General features: G+C 36.5%; 1 protein-coding gene across 3 annotated transcripts in view; it reads right to left on the minus strand.

The window, feature by feature from the left end:
• Positions 1-547: 547 nt before the first annotated feature.
• The window catches only part of sli (slit guidance ligand), an 82,612-nt gene continuing 58,415 nt past the window's right edge, over positions 548-24,744 (minus strand). For 2 of the 3 annotated variants that reach the window (XM_013310023.1, XM_013310010.1), the window contains 34 exons: positions 17,857-18,000; positions 17,110-17,271; positions 16,653-16,723; positions 16,393-16,534; positions 15,890-16,033; positions 15,564-15,635; positions 15,042-15,113; positions 14,572-14,643; positions 14,143-14,306; positions 13,731-13,890; positions 13,564-13,655; positions 13,303-13,429; positions 12,916-12,987; positions 12,680-12,840; positions 12,370-12,499; positions 11,951-12,128; positions 11,280-11,389; positions 10,743-10,912; positions 10,321-10,531; positions 9,940-10,079; positions 9,531-9,700; positions 8,947-9,132; positions 8,576-8,651; positions 8,149-8,250; positions 7,451-7,583; positions 6,507-6,616; positions 5,811-5,924; positions 5,457-5,605; positions 4,964-5,093; positions 4,579-4,650; positions 4,199-4,240; positions 2,062-2,138; positions 1,459-1,599; positions 548-1,146 (listed from right to left, as the gene is read on the minus strand). In XM_013310023.1, the coding sequence (XP_013165477.1) occupies positions 1,039-1,146; positions 1,459-1,599; positions 2,062-2,138; positions 4,199-4,240; positions 4,579-4,650; positions 4,964-5,093; positions 5,457-5,605; positions 5,811-5,924; positions 6,507-6,616; positions 7,451-7,583; positions 8,149-8,250; positions 8,576-8,651; positions 8,947-9,132; positions 9,531-9,700; positions 9,940-10,079; positions 10,321-10,531; positions 10,743-10,912; positions 11,280-11,389; positions 11,951-12,128; positions 12,370-12,499; positions 12,680-12,840; positions 12,916-12,987; positions 13,303-13,429; positions 13,564-13,655; positions 13,731-13,890; positions 14,143-14,306; positions 14,572-14,643; positions 15,042-15,113; positions 15,564-15,635; positions 15,890-16,033; positions 16,393-16,534; positions 16,653-16,723; positions 17,110-17,271; positions 17,857-18,000 (4,204 nt within the window). In that variant the 3' untranslated portion in view covers positions 548-1,038. The remainder of the gene's footprint in view (positions 1,147-1,458; positions 1,600-2,061; positions 2,139-4,198; positions 4,241-4,578; positions 4,651-4,963; positions 5,094-5,456; positions 5,606-5,810; positions 5,925-6,506; positions 6,617-7,450; positions 7,584-8,148; positions 8,251-8,575; positions 8,652-8,946; positions 9,133-9,530; positions 9,701-9,939; positions 10,080-10,320; positions 10,532-10,742; positions 10,913-11,279; positions 11,390-11,950; positions 12,129-12,369; positions 12,500-12,679; positions 12,841-12,915; positions 12,988-13,302; positions 13,430-13,563; positions 13,656-13,730; positions 13,891-14,142; positions 14,307-14,571; positions 14,644-15,041; positions 15,114-15,563; positions 15,636-15,889; positions 16,034-16,392; positions 16,535-16,652; positions 16,724-17,109; positions 17,272-17,856; positions 18,001-24,744) is intronic. The other variant, XM_013310018.1, reaches the window with a different exon arrangement.

Here is a 24,744-nt window from a genome sequence, read left to right on the forward strand (position 1 = left end):
CAAATGTTTTTTTTTCAATCAATGACCTATCTATAGAGATCAGCGTAATTTACTAAAGTTTTCGAGATAATATTCATCTTAGAAAAATTTAAGTATGTTAAAAGAATATTTCTTAATAATACTAATCATAATAAATATATTATTATAATAAATGAACACATCCAAAGTATTTTGTCACGAAAAATCGATAAATTTTCAATATTTATAAATACTTAAAAACTAAAAACTGGCTGGATACAGTTGACGATTGGTTGTAGATTAAAAACTTGACAATTGTAAAATCCCGCCAATAATTGGGTGTCTGTAGCTTTGTTAGCCTCTGATTTTTTTTTATTTTCGTAATATAAAAAACATAGAAATTACAAATAATTGTACTATATTTATTTTCGTTTATTAAAATTTAAGTAAAGAAAATTAGTAAGATTGTGTTTTTAAATTTATATTTTACGAACTAGGTATGAGTGAAAACAAATACGTTTTTTTATTGGTTATAAAGTTTATAAGAATAAAATTAATCTTTTGTTGTTTTTTTTATGAATTTTGTTTATAAAAACCTAAAAAAAAAACACTGAAAAGACTAGTTTTGTATTATTTCTAACGAAGAAAATGACATACAGTTTGTGGTTTTTTTAATTCGGTTTATAATTAAGTTTTAACGTTAACTACAGTTCTATCATTTTAGGCCGAAGCTACTTTCCTTTATTTGTACCGCTAACTCTAAATTAAAAAAAAAACAAAAATGGCGCGAAAAGTTTGACATTTAACAAAGAAAGGATTACAATAAGCTGTTAAATATTCTAACGTAAAATTATTCCGCCATTTTGTTTTTATTTTCGTGAATGTGACAATTTACAGATGATGTCAAGATTTGAATATTTATTGTCTATTGGTAATTTCGTTGATATTATTATAAATAAGCGAAATCTGCTATAGTTTTAAGGTTATAAGAGTAACTATTACGGGGTTATTGAGTACAGATGTAATTAGGACCGCAAACGGTCTTATTTTAGTCAAGACCACGACTGGTCTTGGTCATATTTAGAGCAGGAAGGGCGAGGTCCTGCCGCATTTCTTCCCGCAGGCGCATTTACGTACTATTTCTATTTCTTTGGTGTATCGTGTGCCGTCATCACAGACGAGGCGTATCTGAAACACGAATATAATCGTATCGTACGGCTGGAACGTAGATGACATTGTAATACATAGGAATAGATTCGATCTCTGCCATGTACTGATTTATGTTTATCTGACGTTATTACGGTGAAGGAAAACATCGCGATGCAATCTGCACATATATACGAAGAATTTTAATTGTTTTGTGTTTGTATACAATATTTTGAGCGCAACACAAAATTCCTTACGAAGTTATCCTAACTAATTGTTCATATAAGACTATAACTTTATTATGGTTCCTAACTCTTGGTTTATAGTATTAGTGTTGCAAAGTTATGATGTTACCTTCCTCTTTTTAGTACGCTTAGGTTGGCAACACTGTCCCTTGCCGCAAGCGCGTGTGTCGGGGCGGGCGGCGCAACGAGCGCCCCTCACTGCGCGCCGACTGCGGCAGTTGCCCTCGCTTACAGTATCCCGAGTAGCTTCCTAAATTATAATAAAATGTGTATATTAACAAAAACTTCAGTCCGTTAGTCTTTAGAATTCGCAATTTCGTAATGGAGAATCGTTGTAAGGTATTGACTTAGAGCAGTGGTTCCCAAACTGATTTTGTCTACTGCCCACTTTGAGAATAAATATTTTTTAGCGCCCCACATATTTTCACATATTTAAAAACCAGTATAACTTCAAATTAAATTAATTAATTATTGTGACGTATATATGTATATTAACGGAGAATTGTAAAGGAAACTTTTACTATAACCCGCAACTTGAGACCTGCAGCGCACACAAGGGGGCGTTATCGCACACTTTGGGAAAGACTGGGTGACTGGGACTAGAGGGTGATATTCTTCATATCTCTGTGTAACTGTATGTATGTCAATTACATTGTGACCTGTAGATTTTGACAAGTGGGGTGTGCTTTGATTTAGTTAAGAGTTGTGTCACCTTTCGACAGCCGCCGGGCGCGGGCGAAGTCTGCGTGGGGGACTGTTCACTGGATATCTGCTTATGGGCCGGAGAAGCTGTAATAAAAATATTTAATTAACCCTTATAAGTTTATTTTTCAGAGACTAAAATCTCTATATAATGTTATCTCTATGTCGAAGATATATTTTATACGGGAATGATATGTTTTATACAGAGATTTTCGTCTCTGACGCCAACGGTAGAGGCCAATTTATTTTTTTTTATTCCATAGATGGCCATAAACACGAATACTGTTAGTACTAAACTATTGAAATATTATTAATTTTTGGTCTGCATTACAGATAATAATTATACAAAGACATAATAAGTAATTAAATAATATTACAATAAAAATTGTTATTTACTTCTAAGAAATATAACATCAAATTAACCAGGACGATAGCCTAAAACCTTAAGAATGTTTAATTTATTAGTTAATTTTACTGCGGCTCGTAATTTACTGGTAACATTTATCTTACGCGTTATCCGAAACTCAAAACAAAGAATATAATCTTACTAATATTATAAATGTGAATGTTTGAATGTATCTCCGGAACGACTTAACGGATTTTGATGAAATTTGTCATAGATGTAGAACATAGTCTGGAAGAAGACATATGCTACTATTAAGTTTTTCTTAATTCCGTGCAGACTCGCGGGCGACAGCTAGTATTAAAATATAGACATAATAAAGTAACCCATTACGAGGACCAAGATGAGTAAAGATGTGCCAAAACTGTGCCAAAACCTAACCTACTTTGAGTGACAGGTGCACGATTTTTGTTAACATAATCTTTTATAATTTAAAATGTACTAACATTTTGTAATATTATTTCGTATTTGTTTGCTTTTTAGTATTAATTTCTTTATACATTTGAGAATATCGTTATGATCCATCGTATTAATGTCTGATGATGAGCAAAGGATATCACCAGCTCTTGGCACCAATGACCTGCCGCCTAACGCTGTAGGATAAAAATTAAATTCATCAGATTTTTTTCATGTTAACTTTATTGCCGTAGATTTCTATTAACGAACGTACAATGTTTATAAAATCAAATAACCTATAAATAACTAATAGATTGTATCAAAATGGCGCTAAAATGTTTCCAGAGACTTTTTTGTTAAGGTTAATTCCCTCGGTGTTGCTATTTATAAAATGACATTTAGAAAATCGATACTCGATTACGTCAAACTCGTATGAAACAATCCATCTAAAGTTTAATCTATGATTTTTGGATCTCGGTAGAAAAAACATCAGGTTAAAAACTTTTTTTTTTATTTACATATCACTGTCGTATTTTTACGTGATTTTTAGCCTTTACCTTGGTTAAGTATAGTCGATTCTTGTCCTAGTTAATGGGGCCAAGACTAAATCTTATTGTGTTTTGTACAAGCGTATTTGATTTAAAATGTTTACTAGCTAAATAAAACAAATTCTCTAAGCATTAGGAAGAAAATCCGACATCGTACCGATGTAATGGCGCAACACTAGCCTTATTAAAATATCAACGTTTATGTCCCCTCACTAATCATTCTGACACTTGACGTGGTAACGGGAGCGCGTCATTCGCGCCAAATGATTTATTATAATTATGAATGTTCGTTGTGTGCGTTACTTTATTAGTATTATTACTGCATACTCAGAGTTGTTTAACTCTGTTATACATTAGCACAGTTCTTTAGTGACCTTAGAGTTTATAAGTTTAGAGGTCTCTAAAGTTAGTGTTTTTATATACTTTGATACTTTACAGGGTCCATCAAAATCTGCTGCGTTCAATGTCTCTTCAACAGTGTCCACAAAAAATATTGCTTTGTCATCTGTATGTAAAATTTATAAATCTTTATAAATCATGTTTTCATATTATAAATGTGAATGTTTAGATGTATGTTTGTAAGAAGATATCTTCAGAACTGTTGCATGGATCTTGATGAAATTTGGTATAGATGTAGAACATAGTCTGGAAGAACACAGACTACTAATTTAGTTTTAGTTAATTCCGCGCTGACTGAATCGTGGTTGACAGCTGGTTAGGAATACAATAAACAATTTTGTCGTAGTTATTTTATTATTGTGTTCATTTAAACTAACTACAAAACTAAAAATAATTTATACCTGCAATAGTTCTTGCTGTGTTTCGTCTTCGTTCAAATGGACCTTTTGTTATAGCGTGGAAATAATATAATATCATTATGTTGGTATAATATTTGAAAATATTTAATGTGATTTTATACCGAAGTGTATATAAAACAAACTGATCGTGGGCTTCTGAGATTCTAACAAAATAGATATAGCAATATGTTTAAAACATGGATTTAGGTCTCGGAAACCCACAGTTAGTAACGTTTTTGTAAAGCTGATTGGTGGTAAATAAAATTTTTATTCAAAGTTCAACCCAAGGAGGATAAGGATAAATAAATTATGTACATACGTCCTTATACTACATCTAGGAACACATAGGTCTAGGATATATGAGTAAAGTCTAGAAAAATTACCTGGCGATGCTTGCACGTTGCTAATCATTTTGCGAGTTGGCGGTTTGTTCAGAGCGATGCTGGGCGCGCCACCTGGTGGTAAGAGATTGTATCAAATTAAAGACGATGTCATTGGTACTGTGGTGAGTTTCGTTGGTGCAAAGATGTGTTTCGTTGATTCAGTGGGTATCGATGATGCTAGGGCGTGTTTAGTTGGTGCAAGGGCATGTTTCATTGGTGCAGGGGCGTGTTTCATTGGTGCAAGGGCGTGTTTAGATGGTGCTAGTTCGTGTTTCGATGGTGCTAGGTCGTGTAACGTTGGTGTAAGTGTGTTTCGATGGTGCAAGAGCGTGTTTCGATGGTGCTAGGTCGTGTAACGTTGGTGTAATAGTGTATTTGTGTGTACCAATGCCAGTGCGCAGTTCACACTGCGCGCCCGCGGTGCCGGCGCGACACTTGCACGTGTAGTCAGAGGCAGACCCCTCTTCGCGCACGCAGCGCCCCCCGCGGGCACACGGGTTCGGCACACAGGGGTCCTGTAGGTGACCATTTAATTGTGAATCTTACTAATATTATAAATGCGAATGTTAAGATCGATGGATGGATGTTTATGTGAAGGTATCTCCAGTACGGCTGCACGGATCTTGCTGAAATTTGTCATAGACTACTAATTATGTTTTTTTTTAATTCCACGAGGATGGACGCGCGTGCGATAGCTAGTTATTTATAAACGAACACGAATCGAATGATATCTCACTCGTCAAAATCGATTCTTTATCCATACAACTTTATACATCATGTTTGAAATATTTCTTACAATACATAAATACTTTTTTCGGTCTTTCTCTATCATTTAATCCATCCATACAATCTTATAATACAATGTATGTATGTCTGACCGGTTTGTGTGCGCCGTCCTCCTGCAGGGCGTGTGAGGGTGGTGCGGGGGGCGGGTCGTCCCCCCCGCAGCCCGCCACAGTGCGCAGTGTGCGCGCCGCGTTCACGAAGTCCACACGCTTGTGGTTGATCCATGCCTCCTTCAGACAACCTGACATAATTTTAAATTCGAAGTTACACGACACTCCTACAAGTGTCAAGGTTACATAGAGGGAGATAGAATGATAGTATACTATATAAGAAAGAAAGTGATAGATGTAGTTTACAACACAGCTAAATTTAAGTGTAATTTGCTTGTTCTTTCATCCTTTTCTTACAAAGCTGTTGTATCTGCTGTCCTTTTCCTTTGTATGTACCTTTAAAACTGGTGATGTTTCGCAAATGCCATTTACTAAAAGCCTCCTTGGCGACGTCTTCAGGTACTCCGCCGAGGAACATTGGCCTGTCCAGACGTAAATACTCCTTGGTGCCTGCAAATAACAATAAGTATGGCTCTACTTTAACATCTTCTTCGTTGCCTTCACCCAGTGCAATACCACGACCACACAGAAGACACGCGTCAAGTGGAAGCTATTCCAACTACAGTCTGTCCCGGAGGCCTAATTCTAGTCCTCTTTCCCTTCCCACCCTTTATTTTATAAGTAAAGGGCGGGAATTAGAAGTGGTTTTTCCGGATGAGGGGATGCATGGGAAGGGAAAATATTCTCTTTCTGTGCATTCTCTTCTCCGTTGATTAAAGGTAGGCAACGCATTAATTGCGTATGTCTATGGGCAATCGCTTCGCTATTTCAGCGATTTCTTCTAATATTATAAATGCGAATGTTTAGATGGATAGATGTTGGAAAGTATCTCCAAAACGGCTGAATGGATCTCGCTGAAATTTGGTATACATACATAGTCTGGAAGAACACATAGGCTACTTATTACGTTTTTTAATTTCGAGCGGACGAAGTCGCGGGCGACAGTTAGTTATGATATAAAAAAGTTAACAAGTTTTGCTTGCATGAAGGCATAACAACTTAGAAGCTCATGTTTGTAGTAATTCAGTGTACCTTCATTGATGATAGACCTGGCTGGTCCATCGTCTACTTTTAACGTGAAGTTCTTCTTGACAGCGAGAAGTTCGGCCTTGTGGTAAGACCCGTCGGATACCATTTCGAAACTGTAATAAATATTAATTACATCAAAAGACTTTCGCTTCCAAACCAATGAGGTTTATTTAGCGTTAAATATATGTGTAAAGAGCGTCGGTGACTCAGGGGTCAAGCACTCGACTTGCAATCTGCAGGTCCTGGGTTCGAATCCCGCCATGTACCATTGTGTTTTTTCATTTCCGATTTACATATGTACATTTATCCGACGTTCTTACGATGAAGGAAAACATCGTGATGCTGCACATATCTGAGAAGTAATTCAAAGATATGTGTGAAGTCACTGCACTTGACCAGCGTGGTTGACTATGACCTAGTCACATAACTTAGGGTAGGCTCCGAGCCCCTCAGTGGGGACGTATAGTGAGCTGATGATGATAAAATATATGTTTATTTGTATTCAACATTGTGTTGTTAAATAAATAAATAAAAAAAGTAAAGATAACAATAACAGAGGTATTTACGTAAGATTATTGTAGTAATAGTTGGAGGACATTTTTATCTGTTTTGGTGAAAGACGCATTCATCGTGATTGGTCCTGTCAGAAGATACGTAAAACTTAATTTTATATAGTACGTAAGGCAATCACTAAAGACAAGATGAAGACATTACGTTAATAATCCTGATGCATTTATATTGAGAGGAGGGCGTTAGTGAGCTATATAATTTAATTTCAGTTATGTCCAGCAGGTCACGCGTATTTTGATATCGCTGACAGTTATATTAGTTCAAATACTCACCACCGCTACCAACCACAACCAGCAGCGCCAAAATGGCGATAATCAAATAGGCACAAAATAACATAGCGTATAGCCTGTCCATATATAAAAGTCAGTGTTACCAACCTGTACATAGTCGATGTGGGATGGTTTCCTACGTCGTAGCTGATCCGGATTCTACCGTTGAACAGCTCCACTGCAAGATGTTCGCTGTCTCCGAAATACAGTAATACACCGTGATGCTGAGTCGTGCTGAACACTGAACAAGAAAGACTAGAATTTTAAGCAATGGTAGAGTTTACAGCAAATAGCAAATACTAGCTTAGGGTACAAAGTCTCGTCAATTTCCCACAATTATAAAAAAGTAAAGTAAAAAAAAATATTATAATATATTCTGTTTTTTTTTAATATATAATATTGAACTAGTGTTTAACCGTTGAAATTAATAATTAAGTATTTTGTCTTTGGTACACAAAGAAGATTCAGCCAATGTGGCATACTGGACAAAATACCTTTGCCTTTTTCATTTAGAAAAAGATAAGTGAAAGAAATTGGAGAATTACGCGGGAAGTGAAAAAAAACAACGAGATATAGTAAACAGTGTCCTAGTGAATAAAATTTGGTGTAAATAATATTGTTAATACGTAAATAATTTCAAGGCAGTAATTTAAAAACGTATAAAGTTTAGCTGCCGTGGTAAATCAATGGATAGTTCGCAGTTTATTAAGTGTCTTTTCGACCAAACTATTAAATATTCACGTAATTGAACAGAAACTCTGCCGGTAACCTATTTTGGGGCAATGAATGTAGATTCAAATACTAACCTAGAGTGACATTAGCCTGTGGTGAAGTTCTCAACGGCTCTAACTCCACTAGAGAGTCGTTGTGATTGAACGTGAGAGAGGTGAGGTACTCGCAGAGACGACCTGGAGGGAAAACAATATTAACAGGATTCACTAGAACCTATAAGGCATAAAGTTTAAGATGTTACCTTTAAAATAAATGGCCCTATTATGAATTAACCGTGGGTTTCTAAGATCAATATTTTTTTGGATCTCGGAAACCAATAATTAGTTATTTTATTTATTTCGACTTATCTTTAAAGGAGATATCTTTGAAAGGGTTCTTTAGTTTATGCCATGGCTTTTATAAATAATATATTCCTAAGGATGACCTGAACCGAGTCAAAAATGGCTGCATTTTAATATTTTTTCTACTGAGTAGTGACAAGTTTATGAAATTGTAACTAACCTGAGTATCCTGGTGCGCATTTACAAAGATAGTCATTTGTAGCTCCGAGTAGCGGCCGCTCCATCATTATGTCATCCTGAGAAATTACTAATTCTTAATTACGTTTCTAGTAGTAATAACTAAGTTTGTATCCGACTCGAAGGACCAACACATTTTCGAGGATTTAAAAAGATATGAATTTATATGTTAGAACGTGGCAAACAAGAAAGTGGATTCAATTTTAAAAAGCTGTTGGGAACTCTACTCTTGAATTGACTAAAATAATAGTTTTTGAATCTGTAAAATCACACAACATTGTAAATTAAATGGTGGGTTCCAACTGTAGTGTAGACATAAACAAATTGATAAAAATCAGTAGTGAAGTTTTGTACCTGTACAGCGGCAGGCTGCGCGGGCGCAGGTGCGGGCAGGTAGCAGACTCCGTGCACACAGTCGTGGTGTGCGCAGGGCGAGGTGCCGAGCGCGGCGTGCGGTGCCGCCTCGCAGTACCGGCCCGCGTACCCCGCCGCACACGCGCACCGGTACTCCTCCAGACCGTCGATACATGTCGCGCCGTTCTGTACACACGTACCTTACATTGTATAGTCTTATATGCCCGCGTGCATCAGCTTCTTTCCAATCAAAGTCTCGTCAAAATCGGTCCACACGTTCCGGCGATTAAACGGAACAAACGAGACTTGCGAACAGACACTCCAGTTTTATTAATATGTATAGACTATCTGTTGTCCGCGACTCCGTCCGCGGGCAATAAGCAATAATAATTAGAAGCTTACGTGTTCTTTCCGACTATGTTCTACATCTATGTAATCCGTCGAAGTGTTCTGGAGATACATTCCAATAAACATCCATTCATCTAAACATTCGCATTTATAATATTAATAAGTTTACTTGGATTGGAATCAGTTAAATGATGAGTGTAATTGTGTGAATGAATGTATGAGATTGTGAGGTTCACCTGACACATGTGGTCGAGGCAATCATCAGGGTTGATGGTGCAGTTGACGCCGGCGTACCCGCGCGGACAGCTGCACGTGTAATGGCTGCCGTGGTCCACACAGCTCGCACCGTTCTCACACGGGTTGAACTCCGCGCTGCAGAACGGTATCTTCGTCTCGCAGAACTCACCTGGATATAAAACCACAGATATCAGAAAGACTTATAGAAGACACGAAGGTTCTAATTCAAAAAGGAAGGATAGGAAGTGGAAGTTGTCTTAGCTAGAGACGTAAAGCAGATATCTTCTACGAAGATTGTTGCAAAGATCTATGGTCAATTCCGTCACTATTTTAGCGAAATAAACTGGTCGATTCTTCGTTGTTAATTTCAAAATTAAAAGAAGGGTGTTCTTCAAAATATATACTGACCCATGTATCCAGGTGAACATTTACAGGAGTAACCCTCCAGGTGGTCGAGACAAGTCGCGTTGTTCTGACATTTGTGACCTGCGCAGTCGTCGATGTCCACCTCGCAACGTACACCAGTGTAGCCCGCCTCACACGAACAGCTAAATGAATAACAATAGCCTTCAAAAATTGACCAAACTTCGTCTTAGTATGTTAGAGGGTCCTTCAAGAGTAGAGGGTATGCAATTAATAAAGTGGGGCTTACGAACTGGACATCTGGAAGCTGGAAGTATTAGAAGTTACGAAGATATTGCCAACTTTACTAAGAAACAGGACGATATAAGGCATGGGCACTTTATTTACTTTGCTTTTAGTTAGGGGGTCGCAACTATATGTACATACTGGAACCGTCCTTCCTCCAATAAAGTACAGGTGCCATGTCGACATGGAGCGCCGTAGCACGCGTCGATGCGTTGCTGACAAGTCTCGCCATGGAAGCCGCGTGCACACGCGCATGAGAACCCACCACGTGTCGCACTGCATGTACCGCCGTTGGCACACGGAGACCGCACACAACGATCGCACTTTGATACAACGTCACTGGGTGCCTTCTCTGTTGAATTAATAACTGAGTGTTGACCGACAGACTCATCTGACCCGGTGGGTATAAGTCAAACTAAATTATATTACACTTAAGCGCCCCTAAAAGACCAAAACATCAACCACAGTAGCGCGGCTCTCTCATCGTATAGCTAAAGGAATAACCAATGACTTAGTGAATAAAAGATGGAATGATCGAAGACTGGAACTCTAGTTGTGTATACCTGTACAGACGAAGGCACTAGAAGCAGTGCTGAGCACGAGTTTGTCGCGCATGCGCGCCGGCTCCGCGCACTTAGCGATGCCCGCCTCCACATACTCGCCAGCGCTCTTCACCCACTCCGACAGCCAGCGCGTGTTACAATCGCAGTATAGCGGGTTTGATCCCAGAGCACTGCAATAGATTATGGCTCGAGTTAATATTAAATAAATACAACGCCATCTATCGGACTTCTTTATGAACTAAAAGTAGATGATGTCAGTTAGTTACATCTCCATCTACCGACTTTTGTATCAACTAAGCAAAGTAGACATCAACTTAAAACAGCGTCATCTACCGGGTTTCTTTAAGAACTAAATATAGGAGTCGTGTACTAGTAACAGCGCCATCTATCGAGTTTTATTATATTTCACTATTACTGTGCTTCGATTTAATAAACAAATAAATGTTATTTATTACGTTAATAAAGGTTATAAAAAGATAAAGTAAATGGTTAACTTCACCTGTTGTATATATTTATACATAGAAATGCAACACTTACACATGAGAGATGGACTCGAGATCCCTGAAGACGCCGTCAGACAACATTGAGATGTTATTGCCGTGCAGTGACAGCACCCGGAGTTGTGTCAGCCCTTTGAGAGCGTCCCTCTGGTAAAGAAAAGTTAATTGAAATATAAATTCACTACGATCTAAAGGATAAAACCAGCTTAAACTACATGTAAATGATGGCGGAGTGGTCAAAACTTGTTTAGGTCGAATTTAATCCACGCCATTTACTAACATGTTTATGGAATTTTGTCTGTAAGTAGTTGTCACCCGCGACTCCGTCCGCGCGGGATTAAACGATTAATAGTATCTGTTTCTCAGTGCTACTGAATATTCATATAAAATTTAATAAATATCTAACAATTCGTTTCGGATGAGGACACGAAAATTTTATATGTAAGACTAGCGGTTGCCCGCTACTCCGTCCACGCGGAATTAAAAAAAAAACTGAATTAGTAGACTATGTGTTCTTCCAGACTACGTTCTACATCTATATACATTCCAGAGAGATCCGTTGATCCGTTCCGGAGATACCTTCTAACGAACATCCATCTTAACATTGGTATTTATAAGATTCTTTTGCCGGTCTTACGGTGATGGAAATATGCTGTACACATTTGCTATGAAATGCATGTGTGTGTATAGTATGTTGAGTAAACTAACCTGTACACATCTCAGTCTGTTGTAACTGACTATCAGCGTAGACAACTTGGTGAGACCGTCAAAAGTATTATTGTGGAGTACATCTATCTTGTTGTTGGAGAGGTCGAGACGTGTCAGCTGTGTGAGGTGACGGATTTGTTCCGGCTCGAGGCTTGTGATCTCATTTGATTCCAAATACCTAAATGATAAAGTTATTATTTCTTTTAACTTACTAAGTAAAATTGACTATGGCATGTCATGTCCACGACTTCGTCTACAAGGAATTAAAAAATAAATTTAGTAAAAAATTTAGTCTGTCACCCGGGTATAGTGTAAGGGAAGTTAATTTTATGCAAGCAAACAAAGAATTAAATCGTCCATCTTTATAATATAAGTAAATATGTAAGATAATATCATTATTTCTTAACTATAGTACTCACAGTTCAGTAGTTTGTCTGGGTATGTTGTGCGGCAGCGCAGTGAGCTGTGCGCGTGCGCAGCGCACCACAGTGCCGGCGCACGCGCACGCCGCGGGGCAGTACTCCGCCGACAAGCACCCCTTGTCCTCACCTACAACACAAATACAAGTCTTTGTTTATTTTTATTACCATCTTGCAATATATGGCGCTGTAACAAACATTAAACAAAGTCTTTAAGAAATACTGAAATTCGTTAAACAATTGAACAAACATCCATTCATCCAAACATTAGACAGTAAAAAATAGTGTTTTTCAAACTCTAGATACTTACCTGTGCATTTAAAATCGGTAAGTTCAAGATGCGGTATGTTTGCGCCGCGCAGGTTGTCAGGCGAGGCGCATGCGGCGCCGGGGGCGAGCCGGCGCGTGCGGAGCCAGCTCGCCAGCCAGCCGACATGGCAACTGCAGTGGATCGGGTTGCCGGAGAGTGTGCTAAGGACCAACATATATATGTCAACAACTCTGACCAAACTGTCCACGACATTAGGTTATTTTTTTTCAACTTACAGAGTTTTCAGCAAATTAAGATGATCGAATGCTCCAGGTGTGATGCATCTAATTTTATTATCAGCTAAGGACCTAAAAGAAAAATATCTAATTATGACCCAGAAGAAATATTTAAGAAAATATAAAAAATATTATGAAGCCCTCTATCGATCAAATTAATTATTCGTATATTTCCGGACATATGTATCTTGTACTAGCTGTCGCTTGCAACTCCGTCCGTGCCAAATTAAAAAAAAAACATAATAAGTAGGCTATGTGTTTTTCCAGATTATATTCTACATATATGACAAATTTCAACACCATCCGTTGAGCAGTTCTGGAGATATATTCCAACATTCATCTAAACATTCGCATTTATAATATTAGTAAGAAGTAAGATTTACGTACAATGTGACAAGGCTGTGTAAGCCGAAGAACATTTTGTCAGTAACGGTTGCTAGATGGTTGCCGTCTAACAATAACTCCTGCATGTTGGCAGCGCCGTCGAACGCGTTGTCTTCTATCTCTGTTATACCTGGAAGAATAACATATGTGTGAGCGAGACATCTTTTAACCTTTTGAACGCCAAAGTCACTTATACGTGACAAACATTCCAAGTCGAAGTAAACAAAATTAATAAATATTAGAGATCTTATTATAATTTCTAACCATTATTACGGAAGTCCAGTTTGTTAAGATCCGGTAGTCTTCCGAAGAGACCATCCGATTTGATCTGCCTTAGATTATTGTCTGACATTAATCTGAAATAAATAAATAGATTTTAATTAAACTTTTCCAAATATAGTTCGTAAAAGGTCAAAGTTTTAGTAACTTACAATGCGTGCGTGGCCATAGGCAAGTCTCGTGGCACATCATTCTGTCCCGCTCTAGCACACGCGACACGCACTCCTCTAGCATCCCACTCGCACGCGCACGCGGCGGGACACGCGCCAGTGGCGCCACACGAACTTCTATCACCTTCTGTCTCTTCTCCAGCTGTAATTAAATAGTAATTTTGGAATTGAAAACATTTTAATACATATTGCCGTCCTTGTCATACTCTTTGACAAAGACAGAGAGATATTACGGTAAAATTTAAGAGATAGAGGGCAAGAGCGAATAAAAACTTTTGACAGATGACATTTCTTCATAGTCACAATAGATGGCGTTATATTAAATTGCATACAAATGGACAGAAATCACGTATAAAACTTTAATTTAAAATTAACTCTATTTCATAGCACTTACGTTTGCATTTAAAGTTTTCATCTCGTAATGCGTCTATTCTCTTGCGGGCGAGTCGTTTGGGAGAGTCGCATTTAGCTCCTGACGTCTCTATAGGATTCTTACGTAGGTAAGCCGCCAGCCAGCGTAACGCACAATCACAAGTGAAGGGATTACGACCTAAATGTCTAAGAAATAAAGCTTATTTTAGAAGTATAACCGAGAGTTTCTTAATCCAAAATCTCCGTTTAAAAGATATAACGATAAGTTTTATGCAGAGATTTAAGTGTCAGAATGGTTAGCGTATTTATGAAATTAAAAATCTGCAACTTTATTTTTAATCGTCTTTCACAATTTTTAAACTAGATGGCGCGAATTTCAATTGTAAAATTAGTTAATTTATTTCGCTACTTTATTTCAAATAGATTAAAGATGAAATTAAAATTAACTTACAATGTCTGTATTCCAGTTAACGAATCAAAAGTGCCATTCGGTATCGATCTTATATTGTTATCGTACAGAGATCTGAAAGAAAAAAAATATTACTAATTTCTATAATTGCAGTTAATTTTTATTAAAGTTTTATAATCTTCGTGTAATTTCTTTTAAAAAGGAGTGTCACACGTGACGGCCATTTTCGTTTTTACTCTATAAATGGACTGGCTATAAGACGAAGTATTTTGTGCCTTCTTGTATTCCACCATTTTGGTGCTGATGTTAGTGGTTTGGATGGATGATGGTGTGGATAGGAACTAATAATATTGATAGAATTAACTGTCACGTAACAACAACATACGTGTTTATGGAACGAAGCAAAAGCTATAATCACCATTCAATCGCCTGTCCATTTATAGAGTTTAGTATTTATTTTGTTAAAAACTACGATATAAAAATGTTTAGCACTAAATTAAATTTTTACTTACAATAATTTTAAACTCTGTAGATCTCTAAAAGTATCCTTTCTTATGCACGAAATCTCATTTGAATTTAATAATCTGCAAGAAAATAACATAATATAAATAAAAAATGCTTTATCATTTCAACAACCAATATCTCTTTAAGAGTACGTACTGTCGTTCACATAATCTTGGATTCGAATCCAACACTGTCGTGAATGTGACCTAAGCCAGGACAGACACCCTGTGCATTCCAGTATGTTCGCATATTTCCAGTTATAATCCAGCACTAATATCACTGGACTGGAATTATATAAACTTAGTTTTAACTTAAAATGGTTCAATGGAAATATTTTTAGTTAAGAATCATATGCGTGGCTAAAGTTGCCAGGTCATAATAAAAGTCGGACAATCCGGACACCGTTTATTTCGGCCGGACATTCAAACCAAAAGGCTGCCTATGTCCGGCTTTATCCGGACGCCTGGCAACGCTATGCGTAGGAATTATCGTGTTATTTGAAATAAATATTGCGCACTAGAAATACTTACAATAGTTGCAAAGATGACAGTCCGTGGAATATTCCTGCTGGAAGATCTTTTATTTTATTGCCGTAAAGTACTCTGCAAATAAAGTGAACAATATTACGCAAACAAATAAACTAACGAAACAATTTTGATTTTAATATGGGTCTCATGTAACTCTTTCCTTGAATATAATTATGTCAAATATAGTTATGTCGTATCATGTCGTGTCTTGACATGTTGTGTCGTGTCGTGTCGTGTGTTTGGATATGTATATACGTAAATTGCCTTGTGATCTATAGCCTATAGCTGTAGCGTTAATAATATTTTTTTTCAATATTACTTGTACATACAATGAGGTAAGTCTGGTGAGTCCATTGAAGGCGTCTGCAGCGATTTTGACAATCTTATTGTTTGACAAGTCGATGCGCGCCACCACTTTGATAGCGACGAACGCGCCCGCACCCACTTCTGTTATCTCGTTCTGTTCTAGACGTCTGGAAATACACATTTAAGCTATTCCAGAGTTCCTCATTTTACTTTTTATATTACAAAGTAGCAAACATGCAAAAGGCCATCTGAATTTACCGAAATGGCGATGTGATCTTAGCCCATAAACCTCCATTTAATCGACGGAGTAAACGCACAAAAAGAGTCTTTTCCCTTCCTATACGGCCTTCGTCAAATCTATTTACACTTGTCATCATTTCCTTATTAGAAAATGATAGGAAAGGAAAAAGGAGTAAAACGAGTCCTTTGCTCGCACACTCATCAGACTGTAGTTGGAATTGCTTCCAATTGAGACTATAGTTCAAAGGATGTCGTTGCTGGCGTCTACAACTGTTAGACCTCTTACATTTCAACAGTACGATGTGGTATTGATGCTGGCAGTTCTGCTAGCAACTTCTCCCGACAGTCCAGTGTACCCTCCGCTGTGCAGCGACAGGGAGGTGGGCAGCGCGGCTCCGCGGAACACTCAGATGTCACAGCTATCGGACCTGGAGGATAAAAGAGATTTGTAAACAAAATTAAAGGTGATTAACAAAGGCTTATTCTTAATGTTTTACCACCTAAAACAACAAAGATACATTTGGTATAATATTAATTAAATCTCACCACTGCATATCAGGTCACTGTCTTCTAAATCTGTGAGTAGGGCTCCTCTGAGGGTCGCAGGGGCTTGGCATCTGGAAAAATATTCATCAACTTCAGTTCTTTTTGTCCAAAAACTTCTTACTAATATTATAAATGCGAATGTTTGGATGTATGTTTGTTAGAAGATATCTACAGAAAGATAGCTGATATTTGACATAAATATCAAACATAGTCTGGAAGAACACATAGGCTACTAAGCTTTTTTTTATCCCGCTCGGACGAAGACGCGGGCGATAGCTATAATATACTTTTTGACATTACAAAATGTCTGGAATTATGCCGGGAAACTTGCGTGATTTAATTTGCATATATCTGGTATGAATTTCAATGTATGTTTGTGTGCATTCAAGGCAGGCTTTTAAGACTACAATGGATACGTATATGAGCTGATTATCAGACAATTATTTCTATAACATACCTGGCTCCAACTCCAACGAACGCCGACGAGCGTAACGCGACCAGTAGACGCGCGACGCGACAGTCGCACACGACAGGATTGTCAGTCAGTCGTAGCGTGTGTAGTCTCGCGACTGATGCTGGCTCCAGTGATAAATATGTCAAATTATTGCTGTTTAGTGTGCTGGAATATTGGAATCTTAAGTCATTAATTAAGCGACGTATCTATTATTATACAATCCTGGCTGAATGAAATACCACTGGCTTATAACACTATATAAAATTAAAAAAAAAAAACAAAAAACAAACGAATCGAATATTTACGCGTCAAAATCGATTCATTCGTTTATAAACACTGACCTCTATAAATGGACTGGCTATAAGGCGTAGTATTTTGTGCCTATTTGATTTCCGCCATATTGGCGCTGATGGTTGTGTTTTGTGGTGGTGTGTATGAGTACTACTAATATAGATAGAATTAACCATCACGTAACATCAACAGGCGCGTTTATATCGAAACAAAGAAAAAGCTATCATTTTCAAGTAATCGCCTATCCATTTATAAAGATCAGATCAGATAAGGCACAATGAAATTGACATACAGACATTACATATGTACGTGCGGAAAACATTATACCTAAGTTATTGTGGGTTTCTGATACCTAAATTCCCGACGATATGTTTCATACAGAGATTATGGTATCAGAAACCAACGGTTTGCCGGGTAAATATCCTAAATTGTCATCTGTTTAATTTCCAATCCACTTACAGTACTTCCAAACTCTTCATATGTTCCAATGCCTTGTCATCAATACACTTGAGATGGTTTCCGTCAAGATGAAGACTCTTGAGTGACGTCAGACCTCTGAAGGTCCGTCGACTGATTGCTGTCAGTTCATTCCTGCTTAAGTCCCTGAAAGATAAAAGTATGTTAGGCGTGGAACAAGTTGTCGACCTCAGTATTTCTGTGGAGGCCTTTAACATGGGATTGTGGTCAAGCGTTAGTTTATTTCTAATAAAAGAAAGATTCCCAGAGTTGTTCTTTTAGAACAGACTTGATATTTGATTAATTATTGAAGAGCGTAATTTTATGTTGTGTTAATTGATTTTATTTAAGATAAAAATTACTTTGGATTTTTACAGCACCCTGCGATACTTGAATAGCTAAGTATTTTTTATATAGATACTAAAAATTGCTATTTAGAAAGTACAGGCGTTAAATCACATGTAAATAAAAGCCTTATATTGATTGGTTAGATGATTTTATAGAAAAATATATGTATTTAGTAGTACATAGGTTTTTATTATACAATATGGTAGTTTAAGTGTACGTATTTCTCAATTTTTTGGAAAGAAAAATTGTGATAAAAATTTTTATTAACGCACTCAAAGTGAGCGATAAAATATTAATTAACGGTCGTCCTTAGTGTCTAATAGACTGAAAGCTGCAGTTAATTTTAGTTTTTAATTTAGTATATTGGGTGGCTAAAGCTTGAGAGTTGTACATAAACCCGATGTCTGTGGTCGTACTCGACTCGTAGTACAGTTTCGCACGCGATATCCTACTTATTAGATGGCAATAAGTAGAACCAGATTGTCTATACGAAAGTATTATGTAGATACAACTTACTCAGTCGTAAGCTTTTTGTTTTAACAAGTCATGTTCGACGTTGGATTAAAAATTAAATCCTGTTTTTTTTTAAAGCGTCATAGAAAATATCATAATAATTTGTTTTTCTTGACACGAATAAAAGTAATAAAGTTAAATATTTAATTACAATATTAATACGTATTTTAAAATATCCACACTAAACTAACGTGCAACTAGGGCTGTCCAAAATTGTTCGCTATACGTTTCACTTGAATAATTAATATCGTTCACAAATTGAGCGCCGACTCCTCGGGAACCGTGGATGTGGTAAAATTAATTATTATAATGGATGTGGTAATAAGATCTGGAAATTATAATATAAGCTCTTCTCATTTTTATCTACACAAATGCTCGTCCATTAAGTACCTTCGTACACCAAACTACGTAAATCCGGTGATTTTTATGCGACTTACGCAATACAATGTCATAGAGGTATATTATCACTAGCTGTCGCCCGATACTCCGTCCGATAGTAAGTGGCCTATGTGTTCTTCCAGACTATGTTCTAAATCTGTGTCAAATTTAAGCGACCAATGCATCCGATATGGAGATACCTTCTAACATCCATCCATCTAAACATTTGCATTTATAATATTAACAAGATTATGCGTGTACGCATTAAAATAACAAATGTCTAATACCGTATCTACTAAGAAAGCTTCTTAGTTGCACTATTTTGGGCCAATAAACGCCATTACAATGTCAGACTTAGTAATTAATATTTAACAAGTTGTAGAGTGGCGCAGCATTGGTCTATCGATCTCATAGCCCATAGCTGAAGGACGCGGAAGTTATTATAAATATCTATGAATATAGGATAGTGAAATCTTAATATTATAAATGCGAATGTTTAAATGGATGTTTATTAGAAGGTATCTCCAGATCAACTGCATGACTCTCGCTGAAATTTGACATAGATGTAGAACATAGGCTACTTATTAAGTTTATTTTAAATTCCGGCAAAGTCGTTGGCCATACCTAAAGGGTAGCAGACCTAACATAAATATTTTATCAATTATTTGTGGCCGCGACTTCTTAGGAGCGGAATTACAAAACTTAGTAAGTAAGCGTTCTTCCAGACGGGTTTCTACTGTGTTAAATTCCATCAAGATCCGATGGCCTTTCTGGAGATACCTTTTAACAGAAATACATTTAAAGTTTCGCATAATATTGTAATTATTTTTAACTTTAGTAGCAGTGAAAACCAACTATAAAATTCAGGATTCTATATTGTTAATTTATAATATTACAAAAATAAATTGAAAATTAATAATATTCAAAAGTTAATGGTTATTGATTTTGGACAGCCCTGACTTAAACTCACTATTACATTTGTCACTGTCTCTTTTTGAAATGTTCTCTACATTTTTTTGTAGTAAATCTCTTCAAAAATGTCCTAAGATTTCTCAAGAAAACATAAACTAAAGAACCATTTCATAGCTTTAGAAGTAGAAAGACTTGTCCGCCATTTGCTATACTTTCCCGCGCTTTCCGTCAAGATGGCCGACATACAATGCCGTCTAATGGAGCCATCGATACCACTTCAACACACAGACTATAGCGTTATATAGACCAACAGAACAAAAAGGCGTTTTAGAATCTTGTACGTGAAAATGTAATATCCTGACTTATTTTTTCACAAGAAAATGGATTGAAATATCGTAAGATGCTTTCTTTTTACAAGGAAAGAAATACAGAGTAAAAGACATTTATATAGTACCTATTTAGTAGGAATATTAGAATGTCGTTCAAAACTCGTCATTATATAGCTTCTTTTAGCTCTTTCGACAGTTTAATTTATAATGTTCAATTAACTCTGCGTAATTTTTATACTCCGTTAAATGTAACGTAAATCGGATCGTTTCAAATCTTGCTATAGTGCGACAAGATTATCTGGGTAAGAGGCGCTAGTGTCGTGGTTAGTACTGTCAGAAAATATATAAAACCTACATGGCCATAGCTAAAGGCAAAAAAGAAAAAATCCTGACATGACAGCTACAGTAAGAAAATAAGAAAAGGAAGCTTCTGAAGCTTTTTGACATTAAAAGAGAGGAGAGAGAAAGAGGGGAATACTGTCGTAATTTAGTTTGATTTATGTCCACGGGTCAGATAACTTTGCCTATCTATAATTTGACTGTGACACATTTCCAGACTATCACAGACTGGTATTATAATTAATTTAAGTAATTATCTGTGCACGGAAGCGACGCCATCTTGTTGGCGAGTAATGGCGGGCTGTTAATTACATGCCTTTATTGATATTAATTGCTTTTAGTTCACTGTACTGGGAATGTTGTACGTTTAATAAAAAAAAGAAATAAATCTGGAAGTTAATTATAGATTAATTTATTCGTTTATATTATTTATAACCTTGTAAATAAAAAAAATAATGCAATTGCCAGTTTTAAATTACTATATCGTTCTAACAACGTTCGAACGTCTTAACAGACCTATATATATGGATAGGCTATAACCGTGATATTTTGTGCCTATTTTATTTTCACCATTTTTGCGCTGACAGATACAGTGAGTAGGGGCGGTAAGGATTAGAACTAATAACATGACAACGAATTAACTGTCAGGACTTTTAACAGTGGTAGAGCGAGCTTTAACATCTTCGCACGAATTGTCCCGGCTCGCCCGGTGAAATACCACGACCATACAGAAGACAGGCGTCAAGTGGAAGCAATTCCGCGTACAGTCTGATAAGCGTGCGTCCCGGAGGACTAATTTAGTTCTCTTTCTCTTCCAATCGTTCTTCTTATAGGGAAACGATGGAAAGTGGAAGTGAACTTTCCGGATGAGAGGATGCATGGAAAGGGAAAATATTTTCTTTCTGTGCATCCTCTCCTCCGTGGATTAAAGGAAGGCAACGCATATGCAATTGCGTATGTCTATGGGCAACGGTTACTTCGCTATTTCAGCGATTTCAAGTGGCCGCTCGCTCGTTTGCCACCTTATGACATAAAAAGGAATAACAATAGGCGCGCTTAAATCAGAACGGAACAAGCTTTTCCAAGCATTCTGCACGTTTCTTGGTGCCGGAACATATTGACTAAACACGTCTATTGTTAACCATCATTTTGTACTGCATTAGTATTTAAAATGTCAGCAATAGAATTCTAGAAGCTAAAAGAATATTTCTGTGTAAGAGACGTAAGTTTTATACGCAAAAACGTACATAAAGTGCAAGTAATCGTAAAATAATTTTTACGTTAGAACACCGCAAAAGGCAATCATTAAAATGGTTATATAAACAAACACATTAAATCGTAATTACTTAAAGCTGTATTTATCATCAGCTCACTATAGGTCCCCACCGAGGGGCTCGGAGCTTACCCAAAGTTAAGGGTGACTAGGTCATAGTCAACCACGCTGGCAAGTGCGGGTTGACTTCACACATATCTTTTGAATTTCACAGATATGTGCAGCATCACTATGTTTTCCTTCACACTAACAACATAGTATAAATGTACATATGTAACACATTGGTACATGGCGGGATTCGAACCCAGGACCTGTAGATTACAAGTCAAGCGTTAAAACCCTAGAGTCACCAACGCTATAAAACCCAACTATCATCAAACATTAAGTGTAAATCATTTCATAAATATATATTAAATAAATTTTACGGTAAAACAAAAGAATCTTCCACAAAATAACTATATGCTATCCACAACTTTCTTAACAATATCCTCAATTCAAAAGCACCAATTAGACTGTAGAGTCTTTCGACACGTCCGCTCCGGATGAGGTACAGACATCGAGTGCGCGGCGCCGGAAACACCGCCATCTTATAGAGCGGAAGTCTTTGCGGGTAATGAGCTTTAGAGTTGAGTCAAATTATTGTTTTCGTTCTACGATAAAATACGGAGACATTCTTAAAGGGGATAAAAACTTTTGTGTTATATTTTTAACTACACTTAGATGCTTTTGACTTCTTTTAATGAAAATATTTAATTAAAATTGGAGTGGCTGTATGTAATGTCAAGAGAAATAAGCATATTTCGTGCCTCCGTTAACCATGTCCGTATCAAAAAGTACATTTTAGGATCTCTGTCAAGATCCTTTTCTCAGGAACGCGTGAAGGTATCAAGCTGTAATTTATTTTGGTACTAGATAAAATAATATTCATTAGGTTACATCCGCCATTTTGAATTACAAAACAAGCTGTGGCAGCATTTTATAATGTCAAGAAATAATATTATTTCCCGCTAGAGACCGCCGCTGTCTCTAATCCATTTTAAATTGACATTTCAAGTTGCCATTCCGGGGAATTGGCGCCCGAAAATACTGACTCTCCCGCCAATAAATGTTGCCAATCTAATAACATCTTTGTTATATTAAAAAAAAAACATAATTAGTAGTCTATGTGTTCTTCCAGACTATTTTCTTCATCTATGCCAAATTTCAACGTAATCCATTCATACGTTTGGAGTCTTCAAACAAACATCCATCTAAACATTCGTATTTATAATATTAGTAAGATTGTTATGTTTATTATTAAATTGAAATAATAAATAATTGTGGTTAGCTCTTCATTGATTTTTTACGCTTGACAAAAAGGATCTGGAAAAATTAAAGATTTATATAAATAAACATAGACTCCATTTGCGTTTTATATGGCAATACCATTAGTTAACATTACACTAGCGACATTTACTTAGCGGCGATTTGTCTAAAACTTTATTAAGCCTCTCAGTTCATAGCAGTTTGTTTTTATGTCGCAAAGAACACGGGAAAGCTTTCTGCAGCCGTGTTTTGGCTTTTTTCTTTTCACCATCTCTAAATGTGTTCGCGCCGTTTTGTCTAGCTCAATGGAAGCCATTTTGTTACGCTGAAGTGGCATTTTGTTTACGTAATTTCATTCTTTTCAATTTGATTTGAAAGCGTTATTTGTTTTCATAACTTGAGTTTAATTTTAACAATGCAAAATAACGTTTAATAGACTAACTATATTACTAATAATTGATTCTAATGTTTTTTTTTTGTTCTAAATATAATACACTTAACTGGCTAACATTTTGGTACACTTTAGGTTTTCTTAAAAACTTTTGTTTTTTTAAAAGCGCCTGCAAGTATATAATAGTGATGTTGCGTAATAGTGGTATAATTAAACATTGATATTTAATTCCTTCAGTAATAATTAAAATGTAAATCAAGTTCTACAGTTAAATCAGAAGTAAATAAAAGTACTTTTATTGTTCAAATAAACTAAATGATGCACATTAACATGCATTAGATAGTATCCAACACACTAAACTATTGATTTCCATATAAAAAACATTTATTCCAAGACACGGGTGTTAACCTATTTGAATACAATATAAGGTTGGTACTTAAAGAAATTGGGTTTAAAACATTCAAATAACAGACGCTTGGTGAATAATAAATACAAAACGGTCTCTTTAATTTTATTTTTACGGTATTGATTGTAATAAAAGTACAGGGACGGTTATTTCGAAATGAAATAGGTAGAAAACTTACAACATATGTACTGAATAGCTCTTACGTTGCGAGTGGAAAGTTTTCTGTACGATATTCAAGCGAATTACTTAAAGCATTCGAATTCGAATTGTACACCGTTTCGTAGAAAGTAATTTATACTTGACATACGACATACTTACGAAAATTAAAAAAAACTTAACAAGTATGTGTTCTTCCAGACCATGCAGCCGTTACGAAGATACCTTCAAACAAACATCCATTCATCTAAACATTCGCATTTACAACATTAGTAAGATCTAAGATGTCATATTTTAATTCCCTTTATCAAGAGAATATTCTATAAAATAACCTTAAAGGTACGCGTCCATTGGCCCGCGCCGGACGCACCACACGCGCGGTACGCATCGGTATTTAGTTTGCTTTATATGACAGTAGCCCTGCATTAAGACAAAGCAAATCCGTGCGGTGCGTCCCGGAACCTTGGTCGTATATTTATTCGTTCTCATTTTTCTTCAGACGTGTAAAAATGTGTAAAAATTGAATAGGTCTGTAAAGTGC

This window comes from Papilio xuthus, unplaced genomic scaffold, assembly GCF_000836235.2.
Source record: "Papilio xuthus unplaced genomic scaffold, Pxut_1.1 DF829660.1, whole genome shotgun sequence".
NCBI classification, from domain to species: Eukaryota; Metazoa; Arthropoda; class Insecta; order Lepidoptera; family Papilionidae; genus Papilio; species Papilio xuthus.